The sequence below is a fragment of the Prosopis cineraria genome, unplaced genomic scaffold (assembly GCF_029017545.1).
Source record: "Prosopis cineraria cultivar Desert tree isolate PC_DT_omini unplaced genomic scaffold, ASM2901754v1 PC6, whole genome shotgun sequence".
NCBI lineage: Eukaryota > Viridiplantae > Streptophyta > Magnoliopsida > Fabales > Fabaceae > Prosopis > Prosopis cineraria.
Genome location: NW_026555337.1, coordinates 34,731,725 through 34,748,538, shown reverse-complemented (window position 1 = coordinate 34,748,538; position 16,814 = coordinate 34,731,725). Strand labels below are relative to the sequence as shown.

Below are 16,814 nucleotides of genomic sequence, written 5' to 3'. Positions count from 1 at the left end.
TGGCATTTTAATTATTTGTGAAAAGTTTATTCTTGAGCTTTTCTTTTCCATTTCTCTAAATTTGTTTGGAGTGAAAATTTTGAATATATAAACAAAAGAAGCAACAGTGATGTTACTCTGGGCAATAGGGAATTAAGGCACAGAAATTATTACAAAAGTGATCAATTAAGAGTAAATTTTATGTTTGGGAATGTTTCAGGTAAGTAAAGAGCATCCCAAATGACTTATTAGCAAATTTATTTTCTTCATAATAATATTTAAGTACATTCATAACTATTTATATCATTATATTTTAAACTTTATTATTAACTATTTTGAATAAAAATGTTTCTACTATATATAGTTTTATAAGAAGAGTTAAAACTATTTATGATCAAGTACCCACCATTTTTTTTAATATATTGGCAATGTTTGATTTTATGATTTAAGGAATGATTTATTATTATGACTCATGCATGCTTGATTTAAAGTGTGGGATCGAATCAGAATACTGGTTGTTAACAGCAGTTCCGTTAGCCGTTGGTGCGTCATGGTACACCTAGCTAGCAGGATATTTATTGGAGATGCTAGCCCTGTGTGCAGGCCAACACACATGGAATGGAGAGATAGATATTTGTAAGCATTGTACTCATACTTGTTCTATGGCTCTTGCCACTATTGTTTCGTGGCTTCCAGCTGTGGTTAACTGGTTACTTACCCTCATGGACTATGTGTCCATGCTTTTTTGTTATTTACTCCCATAGACTGTGTGTACACGCTTGTTATTCATTTTGATAAAGTTCTACCAAAGGATATTTTGAAATTAATTTTTTTAACGAATTTTATTAGATAAGTTGATTTTCATAAATGGATTTTTTTTGTAATGAGAAAGTTCCATTTCTTAACTATTTAAATACGAGTTTGATAGTTTAGAAAATGAAATTTCAACATTGTGTTGTTATCATATGAGGATGTTTCTAAATTAAATGCTTAAATGAAAATATTCTATTTGAGTTATGCACTACCGTTTTTTTAAAATAATTATTTTAGTTAAATGTATGCTTATTCTATTTATATTTCTTCCTTCTATCATTTTTAAATTTATTTTGGGATGCTATTCAGTAAAAAATATTTTGATTTTAGATAATAGCTGGACCCATATCATTTGTTGATCATTAGGAGCCTTGTCACTGATCTAAATTAGAAAAATCTCTTTGGTCAAATATCAACTTGATTTAAATGTGAGCTTGAGTATTATTTTGTAGTCTACTTTAAGTTTTCTTTATTGATTATAGATATAATCTTGACCTATTTCATGCATTGATTGTTTGTTGCTAAGGAGCGGAGCTCCTTGTTGTTGAATTGTTATCAATTTGTTGTTGTAGAAATATTTGAGAGTTTTTCTAGAATTTTTAAAAGAGTATGACTCTTTCTATGTAGTGAAAAGCATGGTAAAAATTTATAATCTTATTATTAATAAGTTTAAAGTATTAAATTAAAAGTTTCTTAAAGTAAGGCTTATATACGCACGTCCTATGTTGGTCACACCTTATTTTCAAGGTGTGACAAGGTAACTAGGAAATTATCAAGAAATCGAGGTTCCATATCACCATAATTTACACATAATAGCTTCACCATATAACTTTAGCCATAATCAATTACTTAAATGGGTAGGGTTTTTCCTTAGGGTTTTTTAACAAACACCTTATACGCATCACTTTACAACCACTCACGCAAGTTTCCTAACCATCAAATCCCCTGCCCAAAAATTTTCAAATCTCGACATTTAAATTTATCAGATTTTTTTCCTAAACTAAACTCCAATCAAGAAAAGATCAAGAAAACCTACTCTAAATTCTTCCTCTCACAATAACTACATATACAAATGAAATTCCCTACCAAAACATGCTCGACTCAAGTTTCAGCTTACTTGAACATCCTTCACTCTCCCATTCAGCATCCGTTGAAATAGGAAGGAAAAATCACATCTTACTACAACCCAATCAACACACATACACACAGATCAGACAAGGGAAGGAAAGACTGGAAGATCCTCACCTCACATTAGCGATGGCAGAAGCAAGAAGATGGAGAACCTGGCCGTATGAACGTAGAGGAGATGCCGACGCACGAGTAAGGAAGAACAGGGGAGGAAGGCAGGAGCACTACACACAAGAAAAGGAGAGGGACAGAGTAGAAAACACCAGCGTGTGAGTATAGTGAGGATTTCCCTCACTGTGCCACTCACCGTGGCTGAGGATGGGTACGCCACGGCGTATGGTATAGAATTTTGATAAATGAGATTGTGGTAGCTCGTGAGAAATAGAAAGGAAACAAGGAGGAAGGGATTAAGGTGTGGAGAAGAAAGATTTCTTTGCTAGGCAAGCAATTCTAGGAGAAAGGATGATGTTTTTGACTTGTTACTTATCGGGTAAGCCCCATAATGCCTTAACCTATGATTCTACCCTATTTTATCTTAGTTTTAACTATTGAGAAATTAAATTCAAAGGTTTTAAGGAGATAATTTCTTACTCCATAGTAATATAAAGGTCCTATGGGACTAAACTAGTACCTTGTGACTACTTTAAGTTGGAACGATAAAGCTTTGAAGCTATAGGTATAATCTGATCTAATCTAAAGAGAGTGGTCAGAGAGAATTTGGTTGTGAGGAAGTTGATGTTTGTAGTGAATGATGATTAGTCATAATGCACGTGAGTGAATGCGAATAAGGAAAATGATAGCGATTAGGTATTAAATTACAATAATTGCTACTTTTGTCAATAGTGAAATTGACTTTAGTTTACCAATTTGGTATAGATTCTTGTTTGTGATGAGTTGAATAGCTAAAAAAGCTCGAATAGAGTTGTGGAACACGGGTAACCTTTTCCAATAAACTGAAGGATTGATGTAACTATATAGTTTGTTATGTTAATTAGCTATTATAATTATGTAAAATAAATATGAAATTGTGAATTATTGTTTTATGAGTTTGTATGCATGATTTGGCATTGTAAATAGTTTTAGCATGAAAATTAATTTATAAAATAATGTTTGAAGGATTATCAATTTTAATTGATATATTTATATATATATTGTGTGTGTGTGTGTGTGTTATGAAACATGGAAAAGTGGTGAAATATGTATGAAAAGCATGATCATGGGGGTGGGAGTTCACCTATGGTATGTGTTGTGGAGATGAAAGTGAATAAATTCATATGATCAGGCTGGCACCATGGGACATTTAGTGTAGTGTATTATGAGCTGGTACCATGGGTAATCCGGTACAGCATTATATTGAGACTGTTACCATGTGACATTCGGGCAGCTTGGCAACTCCCTAGTGCCTGTTAGGGTGTGGTTAAGAGTTAATGATGCCTCTATCATAAGTGTGTAAGATGAGGGAAATCACAATCCTTAGGTGGGATAGATTACCTTTGGCCGGGTGTTTCTACCACCAAAAGTGTACTCAAGTCAATGAGTGATTGATCCAGTAGAGCCTATAGTTTCATATCAAGGAGCTTTAAAGGATCGGTGGATAGATGATCATGCTAGTGTGAAAAAATGATTTATATGAGAAAGTTATGAGTTAAGCTATATTATGATAAATAAATATGCTATGCTTTGGTTTTACTACTTGACATGGTTATTTGTGCTAATAGACATTTAATGAGCCATATTGGTTATTAAGATTTTAATTTCACCCATGGTTATTTATATTTTTTAGGTTGTGGTGGTTGTGGTGTGAAAGGGAAGGAACTGGGCCGAGAATAGAGATTTCTCGATAAAGCATTGTAAGAATTGGTGTAATAAATTTTTATATAAGTAATGATAAATGTGTATATAAGTTGCCATAGGAAAGATGTGCATTTTACTGTAAATTTTTATGGTGTTTGGTGTTTTGATTTCCTAGCCTTGTGTATATGAGCATATATGATGAAATGATAGTATGGGCTAGTGGATAGATGATAATGTGAGTAGACATGGTGAATATGGAATATGTATGTGAAATTAGCCATGTGAATGAATAAGATTGGAAAATGAGAATTTGCCCAAGTTATGTGTAACAGGCAGTTTACAGGTCAATCGTGTGTATGTGTGCTATATTGTATATATAAATAGTCAATCAGGTGTATAATGTCCATTTGAACGTGGTCAAGGTCGTAAAAGTGGCTAATAATTTGTGATTTCAATTGGTGATATTCAAGTGATAAATTTTGACTTAAAACGACAAAATGCATCAAAATGCACTTGAGTGTCTAATTTTCAAATGAGATATTGTATTTAAAGTAAACTAGTGTCATTGGTTAGATTTTGAAACAAGCTTCATGTGGGTGCTTGAACCACCCTAATCAGACATTGAATGCAAAAATGGCGCATTTTAAAGTTCGTGCTAGAATCTAAAATTTGACAGTCGATTATGATACGTGCGCTGCAATACATGTGTTAATAAAAGACCACATACCTCCACACATGACACAGAGAGTGACGTTGAGGTCTCTGTGTCACATGCCATGGCGCAGGTGGCACGAGCCGTGGCACATGGCCCCTCTTTTAACTTAATTAATTGAATTGCATATGTTTTCTAATTGATTTTGAAGTGCTATTGCATAATACTTCTGCTATGTAATATTTTATAACTCGTATATATATTATTAAATGATTTTAGTAACATTTTTATATTGGGGTACCAAAGTTTTCAAGTTTATTATTTTGATTATTAGTTTAAGTGGAGGGTTATGTGGTAATGTCGTTAAGGGCATTATGTAAAGCGTTGTGTACCCTTGCCGAAGGGGGAGGGGATCCAATATGGGATCTCATTTAGAAGTGAAAAGGGCTTAAATGTATCCAAATGTTTATGAGGTTGGCTTTTCATGAAAGAATTACGATTGCACAAAGGAGAAGTTATTTGTTTGGCTCTCCTTATTATTGTGAACTTTGCCATCAAAAAATTGAAGATGTTATACATGTTTTGAGGGACTACCCTTTTGCAAAAGAAATATGGATTGGTTTTGTTTTCACCATTGATTAAAACTAATTCTTTTCTATAAATAAATATGATTGGTTCACCTGGAACTTGAAAGGAAAGGATCATACTAATAGATGGAGCTGGGCAGTGGTTTATGATTTTGCTTACTAACTAGTAATTAGGGTTATCTTCGAGTTATTGGAATGTATGTCTCACTTCGTTACTTTTGAACATAGGTGAAAAGAGCGTAAGAAGGCTGAGAAAGGAAGCGAGGAAAGAGTAGCCTTGATTGGTAGTGGTATAACTACCATTTGTGTAAATGAATGTATAATGTGTTAATACAATTGAGTTGCTAACTAAGATGCATAAGTATATGTGAATATGAGAGTGAATTGTGTTGCAAAAACTTGCTTGTATATATATGGTGTTGTATTATGCCGAGGGTGCCTTAGTGGAAGGTACATGGGTAGGCCTAAATGCGAAACAATCAAGTATATGTTGTTTTGTAACTTGTTCCACTTGTGTATATATATGTTGAATATGAATTGATTATGAATTGTGTATGCATTATATATACATATATATATATATATATATATGAGAACTTGACATAGCAGAGCCTCGTTTGGAAGAGTCTGAGAGTTAAAAGTGGAACAAGTCTAATTATATATTTATGAATATGTGTTGTATGTGTATTCCTCATATAAGTCCACAATTGTGTAATGTGGCATTGAGAGGCCAAAATGGGCAATTGATATGGTATTTGTGGTATGAGGTGTCAATTAGGTATATGTGGTTCTTTTGAACTTAGTTCAAAGCCCGAAGTGGTCTAATGGGATAAGAAATGAGAATTGAGTACTTAGGGTACATGTTTTTGGAAGAAAAGTGACTTTTTCCACCCCGGGTGTCCAATTTTAGATTGAACTGTTAGATTGAGTCCAAACTTATTCCATTAGCTAGTACATGTCATAAATCTCATGTGGGCGCTTGAATTACTCCAATCAGACGTTGGATGTGGAAATGGTGAGTAGCAAAATTCATCTTTCGAGCTATCATATGACAGTAGAAATTATTGTCATATGCGCCGCGGCGCATGGCCCTTTTTTAGGGTTGAAAAGTTGTATTATGTTAAGTCTTTTAAATGCGTTTGTGCTTTCGTTAGCCCTCTTATTTGAATATATGTTTTAAGAAGTTGGAATCCTGCGATTTAAAAATAAATAAAGGGCTATTACTCTTATATTGATTTGTGATTGCATGGTTATTTGTGTGATTAAGAATGGTAAATTTCAAATTGAGTTGGGACTTTACACAACATAGCTAACATGGCTTAAGTACTCCATACAAAAGTTGATAGCCTCTTGACAAATATGTCGTTCAACAATGCAACCCTTCGGTCAACTCTAATCTTTCATATAGCCTTTCAAAATCTTTATGTAACACTCAATTGGATACATCTATCTTAAATAAGTAGGCCTACATATTTGAACCTCCCTAACCAAGTATTCAGTTAGGTGGATCATTATATCAAAAAATGCTGATGGAAAATATATCTCATGTTCACATAGTGTTAATACAATTCAAGCTTGCAACCCCAGCAACTTATGGGGCTTAACCACTTTAGTACAAATAGACTTGAAAAAAAAATATAACTTAGTGATAGTCCCTTATACTTGAGGGAGCAAAATTTCACATATAACCACCGAAATGAAATCTTCCATGAAAAACATGACAATCATGAGACTTTAAGCTCTTCAACTTGCCTCTATGCATTTTGTATTCATGTTTTCTATAATATAAACATGCCATATTGATTTTTTAGTACTATATAAATACTGTATGAGGCTATATATGTAATCCATAGACTATGTGTGAGAGTTATAATGTTGAAACTTTGAACAATAAACAAGCTAAAAAATGGATGTTAAAAAAAAGTTTTTGGGTAAATGGATGACATAAATGTGTAGAGCTCAAAAAAATGAAAAAAAAAATGATAACAAGAATGCATGAAATGGAGGTGAAATGGAGGAGATATGCTCCCAAAAGATTCAATTCGACGGACAGACCCAAGCCATCACTCCAACTAAATTGAAGCGATTTGGCTAGAGGTTAGGGATGACTCAAAACGGTATGTTTGGAGTCATAAAAAAAACTTAATAACTTCTGGGCTGGTGAGCCCAAAAGCATTAAAAAGGATGGATTTTGGGTTGGCAAGTCTAATAACCCATTATCATTAAAAAAAATTCTAAGCCAAAGGTTGCTTTGGCTTTTAAAAAAAAGGATAGGTTGGGTTGATGGACCTAATTTAGTGGGTCCTCGAGTTGGGTTTGACCAAACCTGACGTAGTTAATAAATATTTAAACAAGTTTAAAATTTTAAAAAACAATTTTTTATTATAAAAAGTGACATGTGGTGTATGGGGCCTATAAGGATGCCTAAGTGGCATGTGGAGGACCCCACGTGAAAGCTAATAGTATGTGGAGCACACAGGAGCGGTGTGTGTCACCAATAGAGTCCTACAAGTTAGCATATGTCTTATATGTGCCACCCAAGAGAGTGGGCTTTTTTGAAATTTTCAAAATTTTCTTGTCTTCTGACCTTCTTAAGGTGCATCAGGGTGCGTGGCATCTTTGGTTGAGATGTAATTTATCTTAAAACATCTCTAAATTTAATATCTTCATTTTGATATTCTATTTGCCTATATTGACACAAGTCTAGAAATTTTTTTTTGAATTTTTTAATGCATTTTGTAAGTTTTAATAGTTTAAAAATTACTAATTTTTATTGTTCTTTTAAGAAAATATGAAGCAAGAGGCTTCAAGTAGTAATAAAAAACCCAAAACACTATTTAGCATTGAATATCTAGATGAGCAAAATTATGAGCCACTTAATGAGAATTCCAACCTGGAACCCTTTAAAGAGGAGGAGGAGGAGTATGAATCTCAAAGTGAGAATTCTGATCTTAAAGAGGATCCTAATGACAATCTCAAAGATGTGATAGAAGAGCCCAAAGAAGTGCGCATGATATTGGGACCAAAATGTAAATTAGAGGGTACTAAAGATCTTCAAGATGAAGACGAAGGTAGTGGAATAACTCTTCACACCCTTTGTTATAAAAACATAGCTAAAATAGATGCTAAAAGAATAAGAAGCCATATCACATTTCCTTGATTGTAAGAAAATATTCAAGCTTCATAAACAAAAAAGAAGAAGCCCTACTTGTGCGAAACATTTTCAAACAACTTAGGAAAGAGCTTATGAAATGAGGCAAGTCCTACTTAGAAAATCCTTTATGGAAAAGGGCAATCAAGGGGATGAGAGTGCACACAAAATACAAAAACATAATTAAGAATTGTCTTTTTAGGTTTGAGCTTGGAAAATGTAATGTGTTTTTTTTTTAATTCTATTTTTCCAGACTTTATGTTTTACATGTTATGTTGTTTGAAGACTACTCTTGTAAATATGAAGCATGTTAATTTTTAGGTTGATTAGTTTTTATTTCTTTAAATGCTTTGTTTGAGTGGGAGCTCTTAAGTGATAAGTCGTTTAAGAGCCAATATTGTGATTGTGAAAATATCTTTAGAATTCTTTATAGATGATAATAATATTATTAAAATCAATATGATGAGAGATACAAATGTAGCTTCCTAATCATTGACCTAATAGTGTTATTATTACTCTAGTAAAGAATATTAGAATAATACAAATATAAGATGTTGCATATTTCTTATAAATGCTTTTTTCTTAGTTTAATATAGAATACTATTAATGTAGGATAAATTTATATTAGAATTAAGAATGGCAACCAAAAACATTATCATTGAACTTAATAAAGGCAACTTATGAAATGGGATAGTTAGGATATGTTGCACCACATGGTGTCATACATTGTGGAAGAGCAGGATACTATCAACCTACTAACCATAGTCATGACTGAGCCCAATATAGGTAACTTAGTTCAATATAGGAGAGATTAAGAGGCATACATGGTATGGAAAAGAAAAACAATATAGCACGAACTACCCTTTTGAGTACTATGGCTAACAATCTAATGTACGAATGGGAAAAGTACTCATCAGCCCAAACCTTGTGGGCCACCTTGAAAGAGAAGTTTGAAGGTACCTCAACGGTCAAGTTGAGAAGGCTAACGATTAATTAAGTTTAACACTTATAAGCTAGAGTTAAATAATCCTATACAACAGTATTTTAGGGAGATGGCCAATATGACTTATGAGCTTAAGGAACCTAGGCATGATTTATCTAATGAGCAGTAGGTGCAAACTATAACAAGATCATTTCCAACTAGTTGAGAGCACATGAAAGTTAACTTAACTTACAATGACAACATCGTTACTTTTAAGGATGTAGCTAAGCACTTGGAGTTAGAGGATGAATGTCTGGAGCTTTAAAGTCATCTGGAAAGGTTTAACTTGTCAAGGAAGGTAGCGCTTCAAAAGCTAAGCTTGAAAGGGGCAAGAAGCAGCAAAATATTTTCATTAATATTTGGCCAGTTTCGTTTTATATATGTTGGCTTTGTTTGTAAGTATATATGGTTACGTGGTTATAGAAATGCTACACTCTTCATATTATAACATTGATGATATATAATAATAAAGTTGTCTATTTTGGGGGGAAAAAGATGTCTATTTTGACTTACTTTAATTTTTCTCATATTCTTTAGTATATAAGTTGGCCATAATTTGTAGCAAAAGCAATCATCTATGTTTAGCATTGTAAGTGATATTTATGAATGACAAAGAACGTTCTTATAACCAAAATAAAAATGATTCAAATTTCATTATTTATAAACACTATTAATATTCATTTGTAGGCAGTATGATGAGTTAAAGTTTATTATAAATTGTGTTGATAACTATAAGAAAATGTAACTCTCTCATAATGAAAAATGGACATTCTTATATATAAAATTATGCAAAGGAGAAGATAATTTTTGTAGCACCAATCTTAACATCATTGTTAAGTTTAACATATGAAAGGGAGGAGACGACATGTTGAAATATGAACTCTAAAATAATTGTTAGGAATTTTATTGACTTTTTGTGAAAAGTTTTCACTTTCAAGAATATGGGGTGAAGAAAATAATGTGATGCGACCAGTAATTAAATTATTAAAATGTGTGAGTAGGTGTTTTGGTTTTTAAATTTCTAAAGTATTTTAGGCCAAGCTTTAGTTAAAGTTGTAATTAAAAAGTAAAAACTATAGAAAAATTAATAAGTATTCTAATCTAACCATGCAAAATAAGTTTAAAAATATAAAATATGTGGTTCAGGTTTTAGAAGCAAAATATTGAAACCTGAACCAACAAATTTGGGATTTTTAAAACTAAACCAAACCTTACTAATAATTAATTTTTGTTGAACTAGTTGGGTTCGGTTAGGTGTGGTCAGTTTTGTTTAATTTTGACACCCTTATTACATAGGATTGAAAGTTAAGTAAGGTCTATTGTCAACTTTTAAAAATTAAGATGGCTATTATATACATGGTTCAAAGTTTAAGAAAATATTTTGTAATTTAATTTTGAGAAAATTACTTTAACTTTGAAATTAAATTTATTCACTTGTAATACTTTTACTTCTCTATTTAAAATTCATAATTTAGAAATATATTTAAATGTTTTAATTTAAATAATTTTATTAAGTGGTAAAAAAAATTTGAACTTGTAATTAAAATACAAAATGAACTTGGGGAGCTGGAACCAAAAATTAAACCAAGCAAATTAAGGCAAGGTACTACTTGTTGGCTATAAAGTCCCTTGTCTCATCTGAACTTTACCATCATATTCACACATCACAATACAATCATATATACAATCTCAAAGTAATAGCCCTCGACTTGTTTTCAAAATGCAGGATTCTGACTTCATCAAAAGCATGTTTAAATAAGAGAGCTAACAGAAGTGTAAACATACATATCAAGACTCAAAGAGGCACAATTATTTTCTAAAATGTGCCATGCGTCGCGGCTTATACCATCATGCGCCATGGCATATAGTACAGAGCAACGTGCTCTATTTCTCTTCGTGTCATGTGCTGTAGCATATGTGACAGTAAAAGTTGCTATCACATGATAGTTTGTAGGGTGAACTTCTACTGTGCATCAATTCCACATCCGACATCTAATTAGAGTGATTCTATCTAATGAGACAAATTTGGATATGATCTAATAGTCTGATCTAAAATTGGACACCCGATTGTAAAAATCTACTTTTTCTTTCAAAACTTGCACCTAAATATTCAATTCTCATTTTTTATCCTATTAGACTACTTTGGGCCTTGAACTAAGTTAAAAAGGACCATATAGACCTGATTAACATAATATATCATTTATATCACATAATATATCCAATTTGACCTCTCAATGTCACATTATACACTTGTAGGTTTATATGAGACATAATACATATAACTACACACGCATATATTCTTGTTCTACTTCAACCATTCGACTTTCTCATATAAGGCTAAGCGTAGCCATACTATCAAAAATCACAAGTATACTCAACTCCTGCAAATGCGGCCAAACCTCACCATTTAGGTCAAGTTCACACATATACACATAATTTCACAATCAATTCACATTCAACACAAGTGGAACAAGTTATACCATGACATACACTTGCTTTATTGGCATCTAGGCCTATTCATATACCCACTATTGTGGTACTCTTGGTGAGATGCTACATCATATACACATGCAAGTTTTCAACCACAAATTATATACACATTCACATATTCATATTCAGAAATACTTATGCATCATAGTTGGTAAATCAAATATCTCACTATAACTTTATACATTCATTATATATAAGTAGTCATACCACTACCAATCGAGGATACTCTTTCCTAGCTTCCTTTCCCGGTCTTCTCATACTCTCTTTACCCGTATACAAAGATAACAAAATAAGATATACATTCTAGTAACTTGGATAAATCCCAAATACCGATCAGTAAGTAAAATCATATATAAGAGATAAAGTGGTATATATTTTAATAAAAATAGTATAATATGCACATACATGAATTCATATTCATCCATCTATCATACTTATGCTCATGTACTCTCAGTTTCTACTAGCAGAGCAAGCTCTATACTTGAATCAAGACTTCTAGCCTTACATGAAACAAGGCCCACCAAGCCTCTATCTTAGACTAGGTATCCTTATCGCATATGGGTGGTCTCTTAAGTCCCACCTAGCAGAGCATTCTTAACACTTGGACTATTAAAACTTCCTAACCTTACACAAAGTTAGACCATAACCCCCTACCCTAGTCTAGGGTATACTCGTGGATCATTCTCCTAGGTCCTTCCTAGCAGAGTCAAGCTCTACACTCAAGATCTTCAGGACTTCTTAGCCTTGCACAGAGTAAGGCCACGACCCCCTACCCTAGTTTAGGGTATACTCATGCAATACACATGTTTATGCATATGTCTCATCTCATACATTTCATACATTACTCACACAGCCACATACATATTCCTTTCACAATATTGCTACTCTATCAGTTTACAAATCATAATGCACATAGTTATCCAAACTACTTGTAAACAATTTCACAAATAAACAAGTATAAATGTTACTCCAGTTACCTTTTTAACCTTATTATCAAAAGTTACCATTCATATTGAACCTCTCAAGTTAGTCCAACTTCCTCAAAAAACCTTCGGATGCTCAATCTACATGATGAACACGTTCCAATTAGTTACTAATACTTAATTTAGGCATTAATTTGGCTAAACCAAGTCCTTTAATATATGAAATAGTTCAATTAGCACCTTTCAAGTTCATGTAATCTATCATCTATAGTCATTGGCTCTATAGGCTATTCAAATGACCATAATACCCTTCTAACTCATTTGACCAACCAATTTACTCTTTTAACCTAATCTTTTTAGGCTAATTTGAGCATAAACTCTTAAGACTCAACTATTTAACTTCAGACTAGTTACAAAACCTTAGTTTTATATTCAAAAGCCCTTTATAAACCTTTCCTTTATATTTCAACATCGTAAAACTTCCTAATTCAATTTCTCTACCGATCATACTTGAAGAAAATAGGGTAGAAATGTAGTTCAAGGCTGTACGATACTTAACTGATGAGTCACTAGTCGAAGCAAACTCCCAATAGCTGAATAATGCAAGTCTTAGCAGAGATAAACTCCTCCTCCTCTCCAAATGCATTTTTTCACATTTCTCCCTTCTGATTTCATGAGCTATTCATGTTAACTTTAAGTGATTTCCATACAATGTGCCATGGCGCATGGTACAATGAGGTTAATCTCACTTATGTTCGTGTGTTTCATCTTTGTTTACCATTCCACCCTTCAATCCTATTAACATATCAACCAATCAACACAAAATATCAATTTGATATCCAAACCATAATCAATCCACTAATTACTAATTTAACCTTAATTAGCAACTAATCTTTCTAGATTGAAATTCAAGATGTTACATCGGCACTGGGTGTGGGCCCCACAACTTCTCCACGAATAATGATTTTGTGGCAGAAGGGCTTTTTGCTCCATAAGGAAATTTTTAAAGGGGATATTGCCCTATCTTTTAGTGTAGGATGCCCAACGTTTCTAAAAAAAAAGTTTCGAAGAAAAAATGGTCTTTAATTCTATGTAAAAATAAAATATTATTTTTACCAACCACTTTGACCAAGTATTTAGGTGATTATCATATTATCATTCCTGACAATAACTTGTAAAAATTATTAAATATTAAATGTTAATCCTTTAATAAGTTGTCATTAAAGAAAATATATTATTTCCTTAATTAATTACTTGAGCTACTCCGATTTATTTACATGAAATAAGTAGTATTTTGGTCAAACTAAAAATGGTATTGTTGTCTTTTACAAGGTAAGAAATAACATTTATCTCTTGATATTTATTTGTAACATAAGATATTTAATCATCATCAATTTTCTTATACTTAATTGTAATACTTTGAGTCATTGTTTTGTAATTTTTTGTATTTTTTAAATTATTTGAGTCAATTAATAGTCAAAATTAACTATTATTAACAATAAGAATAACAAAACACCATTTTTTATTTGTTGAAGGGGAACATTGCACCAGAAAAGATTTAAAATATTAGACAATCCTACGCAAATAGTTGAAAGGTAAAAAGTAATGCTCTTCAATCTCGTTTCACGAAAATAGTAACTAGATAAATATAAAAAAGATTAGGCATGTTACACAAAAAAAAAAATTAATCCAAACATATAACAAAACAGTAGATAATGGACCTTGAATTAGTTAAACATTGCAATTCCTTTTCTGTTTTTTTTTAGGATTCATTGAAAGCCGTTATTTTTTCTAATTATGATCGTGTTGTCTCTTTTTCATTACCAAAGAATAACATTCATTTCATATTGAAGAGATATCCAAAGAAATTAAAAAAACCTTTTGATAATTGAGGTAAAGAAGAAATATTATATCCCTTTAGATTTCAAAAGGACATCTAAGTATTTAATAAAATTGATAAACGATGTTTTAATCAAAACCAAACAATTGGCAACAAAGTATTAATTGTTAAGACACTTTATGATATTCCTTTAATTTAAAATGAAATGTAAAGAACAATAAAATATTCATGAGAAGCTCCAATAATCAAATAATGAAATAATGACACGTGGTAAATAAAAGGAAAAAAGAAAAGAAATTGAACAGTTGGGAACATGATATTAATTGTTAAGATACACTTTATAATATTCCTTCAAATTGAAATGGTAATTAAGAATAATAAAATATTCATGAGAAGCTAATAAACAACTAATGAGATAATGACTCAATGTCAATAAAAAGGAAAAAAAAATAGTTATCAACAATCATTTTAAGGAATCATTATCTAAGTCACTTAAATAAATAATTTAGAACATTGTATTGATCTGTAGTTTTATTTGGAGGGAAATTATTTGTATTGAAATCAAATGGTAATGATTGGCCATTTATATATTGTACATTCTAATGGCCCATTTAAAAAGATCTAGCCATTCAAACTTATTTTAGGACCAACAAAGTTATATTCACTTAAAGAATCCCAGCTAGTGAGCATTAAATGCCCATTTTCATCAACGAATCAGCCAATAACACACATGCACATATATATGACAAACATTTATATTTTGTAACATCCGGTTTTACATATTTGAATAAAATGAAAGAGATGAATTTCTTCACTAATATTAGTTACATAATTATTAATATCAGAAAACACACATATTAAATATCTCCATTGTTGGCAAAAAACAAATCTTCATCAATGATTAATTCTTACAAAGGATATACGAATATCAAAATAAAATTATGGGATAATGCAACTTTCAATCCCTAAAGTTTGTCTCAATTATCAAGTTGGTCCCTCGTATTTAATTTTTATTAATTTAGTTCCTTAAATTTATTTTGGTTATCAATTTGATCCTTATTGTTTAAAAAGGAGGTTACTCTATTAAAATTTACTAACAAGGATAACAGAATATTAACGGTAATCATGTAGATTAATGAAAAGATATACTCCCTTTAGTCCTATTTATAAGTCACTTCCAGTATGCTTCACCAGACCAAAGAAAATCTTAAACCCTATTAACTTTATCTTAAAATTTAACAAGTTTTTATCTTTATCCTTAATAATGTTCTTAAATTTTATTAATAGTTTTTTTATTCAAAGCATTTAATAAAAGCAAAAACGTAAAGAGGAGTCTTAGAAATTAGCAAGTGCCTTATAAATAAGACTAAAAACTTTTCTTTTCTCTCTATCCTATAAATAAGACCAAAGCAGTATAATTACTTAAATATGAAAAATAGATGCTGAAATTTTAAAACACAGTGTAAGGAATTATATTAATAAAACTTAAACTGATTTGAGGGATAAATTATTCTCATTTAGTTACATATACATGACAAGTCATCAATATGTTTTATGCACTATATTATTTTTTTGACTCAATTTGTGTTTTAAAATTTAAAGGACTCATGACAATTTAAGAAAACATAAAAGACCAAATTGATAAAAATTAAACTTAATGGATCAAATCAATAACCGAGACCAATTTGATAGAATAAAAATTTCTTTATCCCTAAAATTAAAATCAACGTTACATAAAGTAATTGAAAAAAAAATAAAAGATGAATTTGCAATTTTTCATATATGTTCATGAATGTGTGTGCAGATACAATGAAGTCCAAACCTATTTATCAACATAGGCTTTATTTTTTTTCATTATTTTATCTATCTAACATATTTTGATATTATAATACATTGGATGCACAATATCTCCAAACCAATGGCCATCCCTAGTTGTACTATAAATTAGAGCCTGTATAGTATTTAATTTCCACCATCAATACAAGTTAAAGTTTCAAGTTTCAACAATGTCCTCTAAACACATTCTAGTGTTCCTTTTTGGAGTGATGTTTTTCATCACTTCTAGCTTTGCAAAGTATTATAATTTGCTTCCTCCTCCAGTTGAAAATTCACTTCTTCAGAAAAGCCCACAATTTGAGGATTTCCTTACCAATGAACCTCAAATAAATGAGCCTAAAGGTCGTAAATGGTTTTGGCCAGTAAAATAGAAGCCAATTACAGGGTCTTCCCAAAAGAAGGGTGACAAATCCTCTCCTGGAAAGCCAAAGCAAGACATTCCAAAGAACAAAAACAAACCAGTCATAGAGAGACCAGGCAAAAGGGAAAGCAGGTAAAGGGAAATCAAGCAAAGAGAAATCACCACAAGAAAAAAATTGAGCTAGTTGTGGAGAAACCACCAAGTTATTAACTCCCACGTTATCCTCACTAGCCTCCTTTATCAAACATTAAATAAGTATCCTATGCTTTTAAGTACAC

General features: G+C 31.5%; 1 protein-coding gene across 1 annotated transcript in view; it reads left to right on the top strand.

The window, feature by feature from the left end:
- LOC129314101 (uncharacterized) overlaps positions 1-3,948 on the top strand; it is a 44,490-nt gene extending 40,542 nt beyond the window's left edge. Inside the window, exons 6-7 of the mRNA XM_054957473.1 lie at positions 508-615; positions 3,704-3,948. Of these exons, the coding sequence (XP_054813448.1) occupies positions 508-615; positions 3,704-3,764 (169 nt within the window). The 3' untranslated portion in view covers positions 3,765-3,948. The remainder of the gene's footprint in view (positions 1-507; positions 616-3,703) is intronic.
- Positions 3,949-16,814: the final 12,866 nt, after the last annotated feature.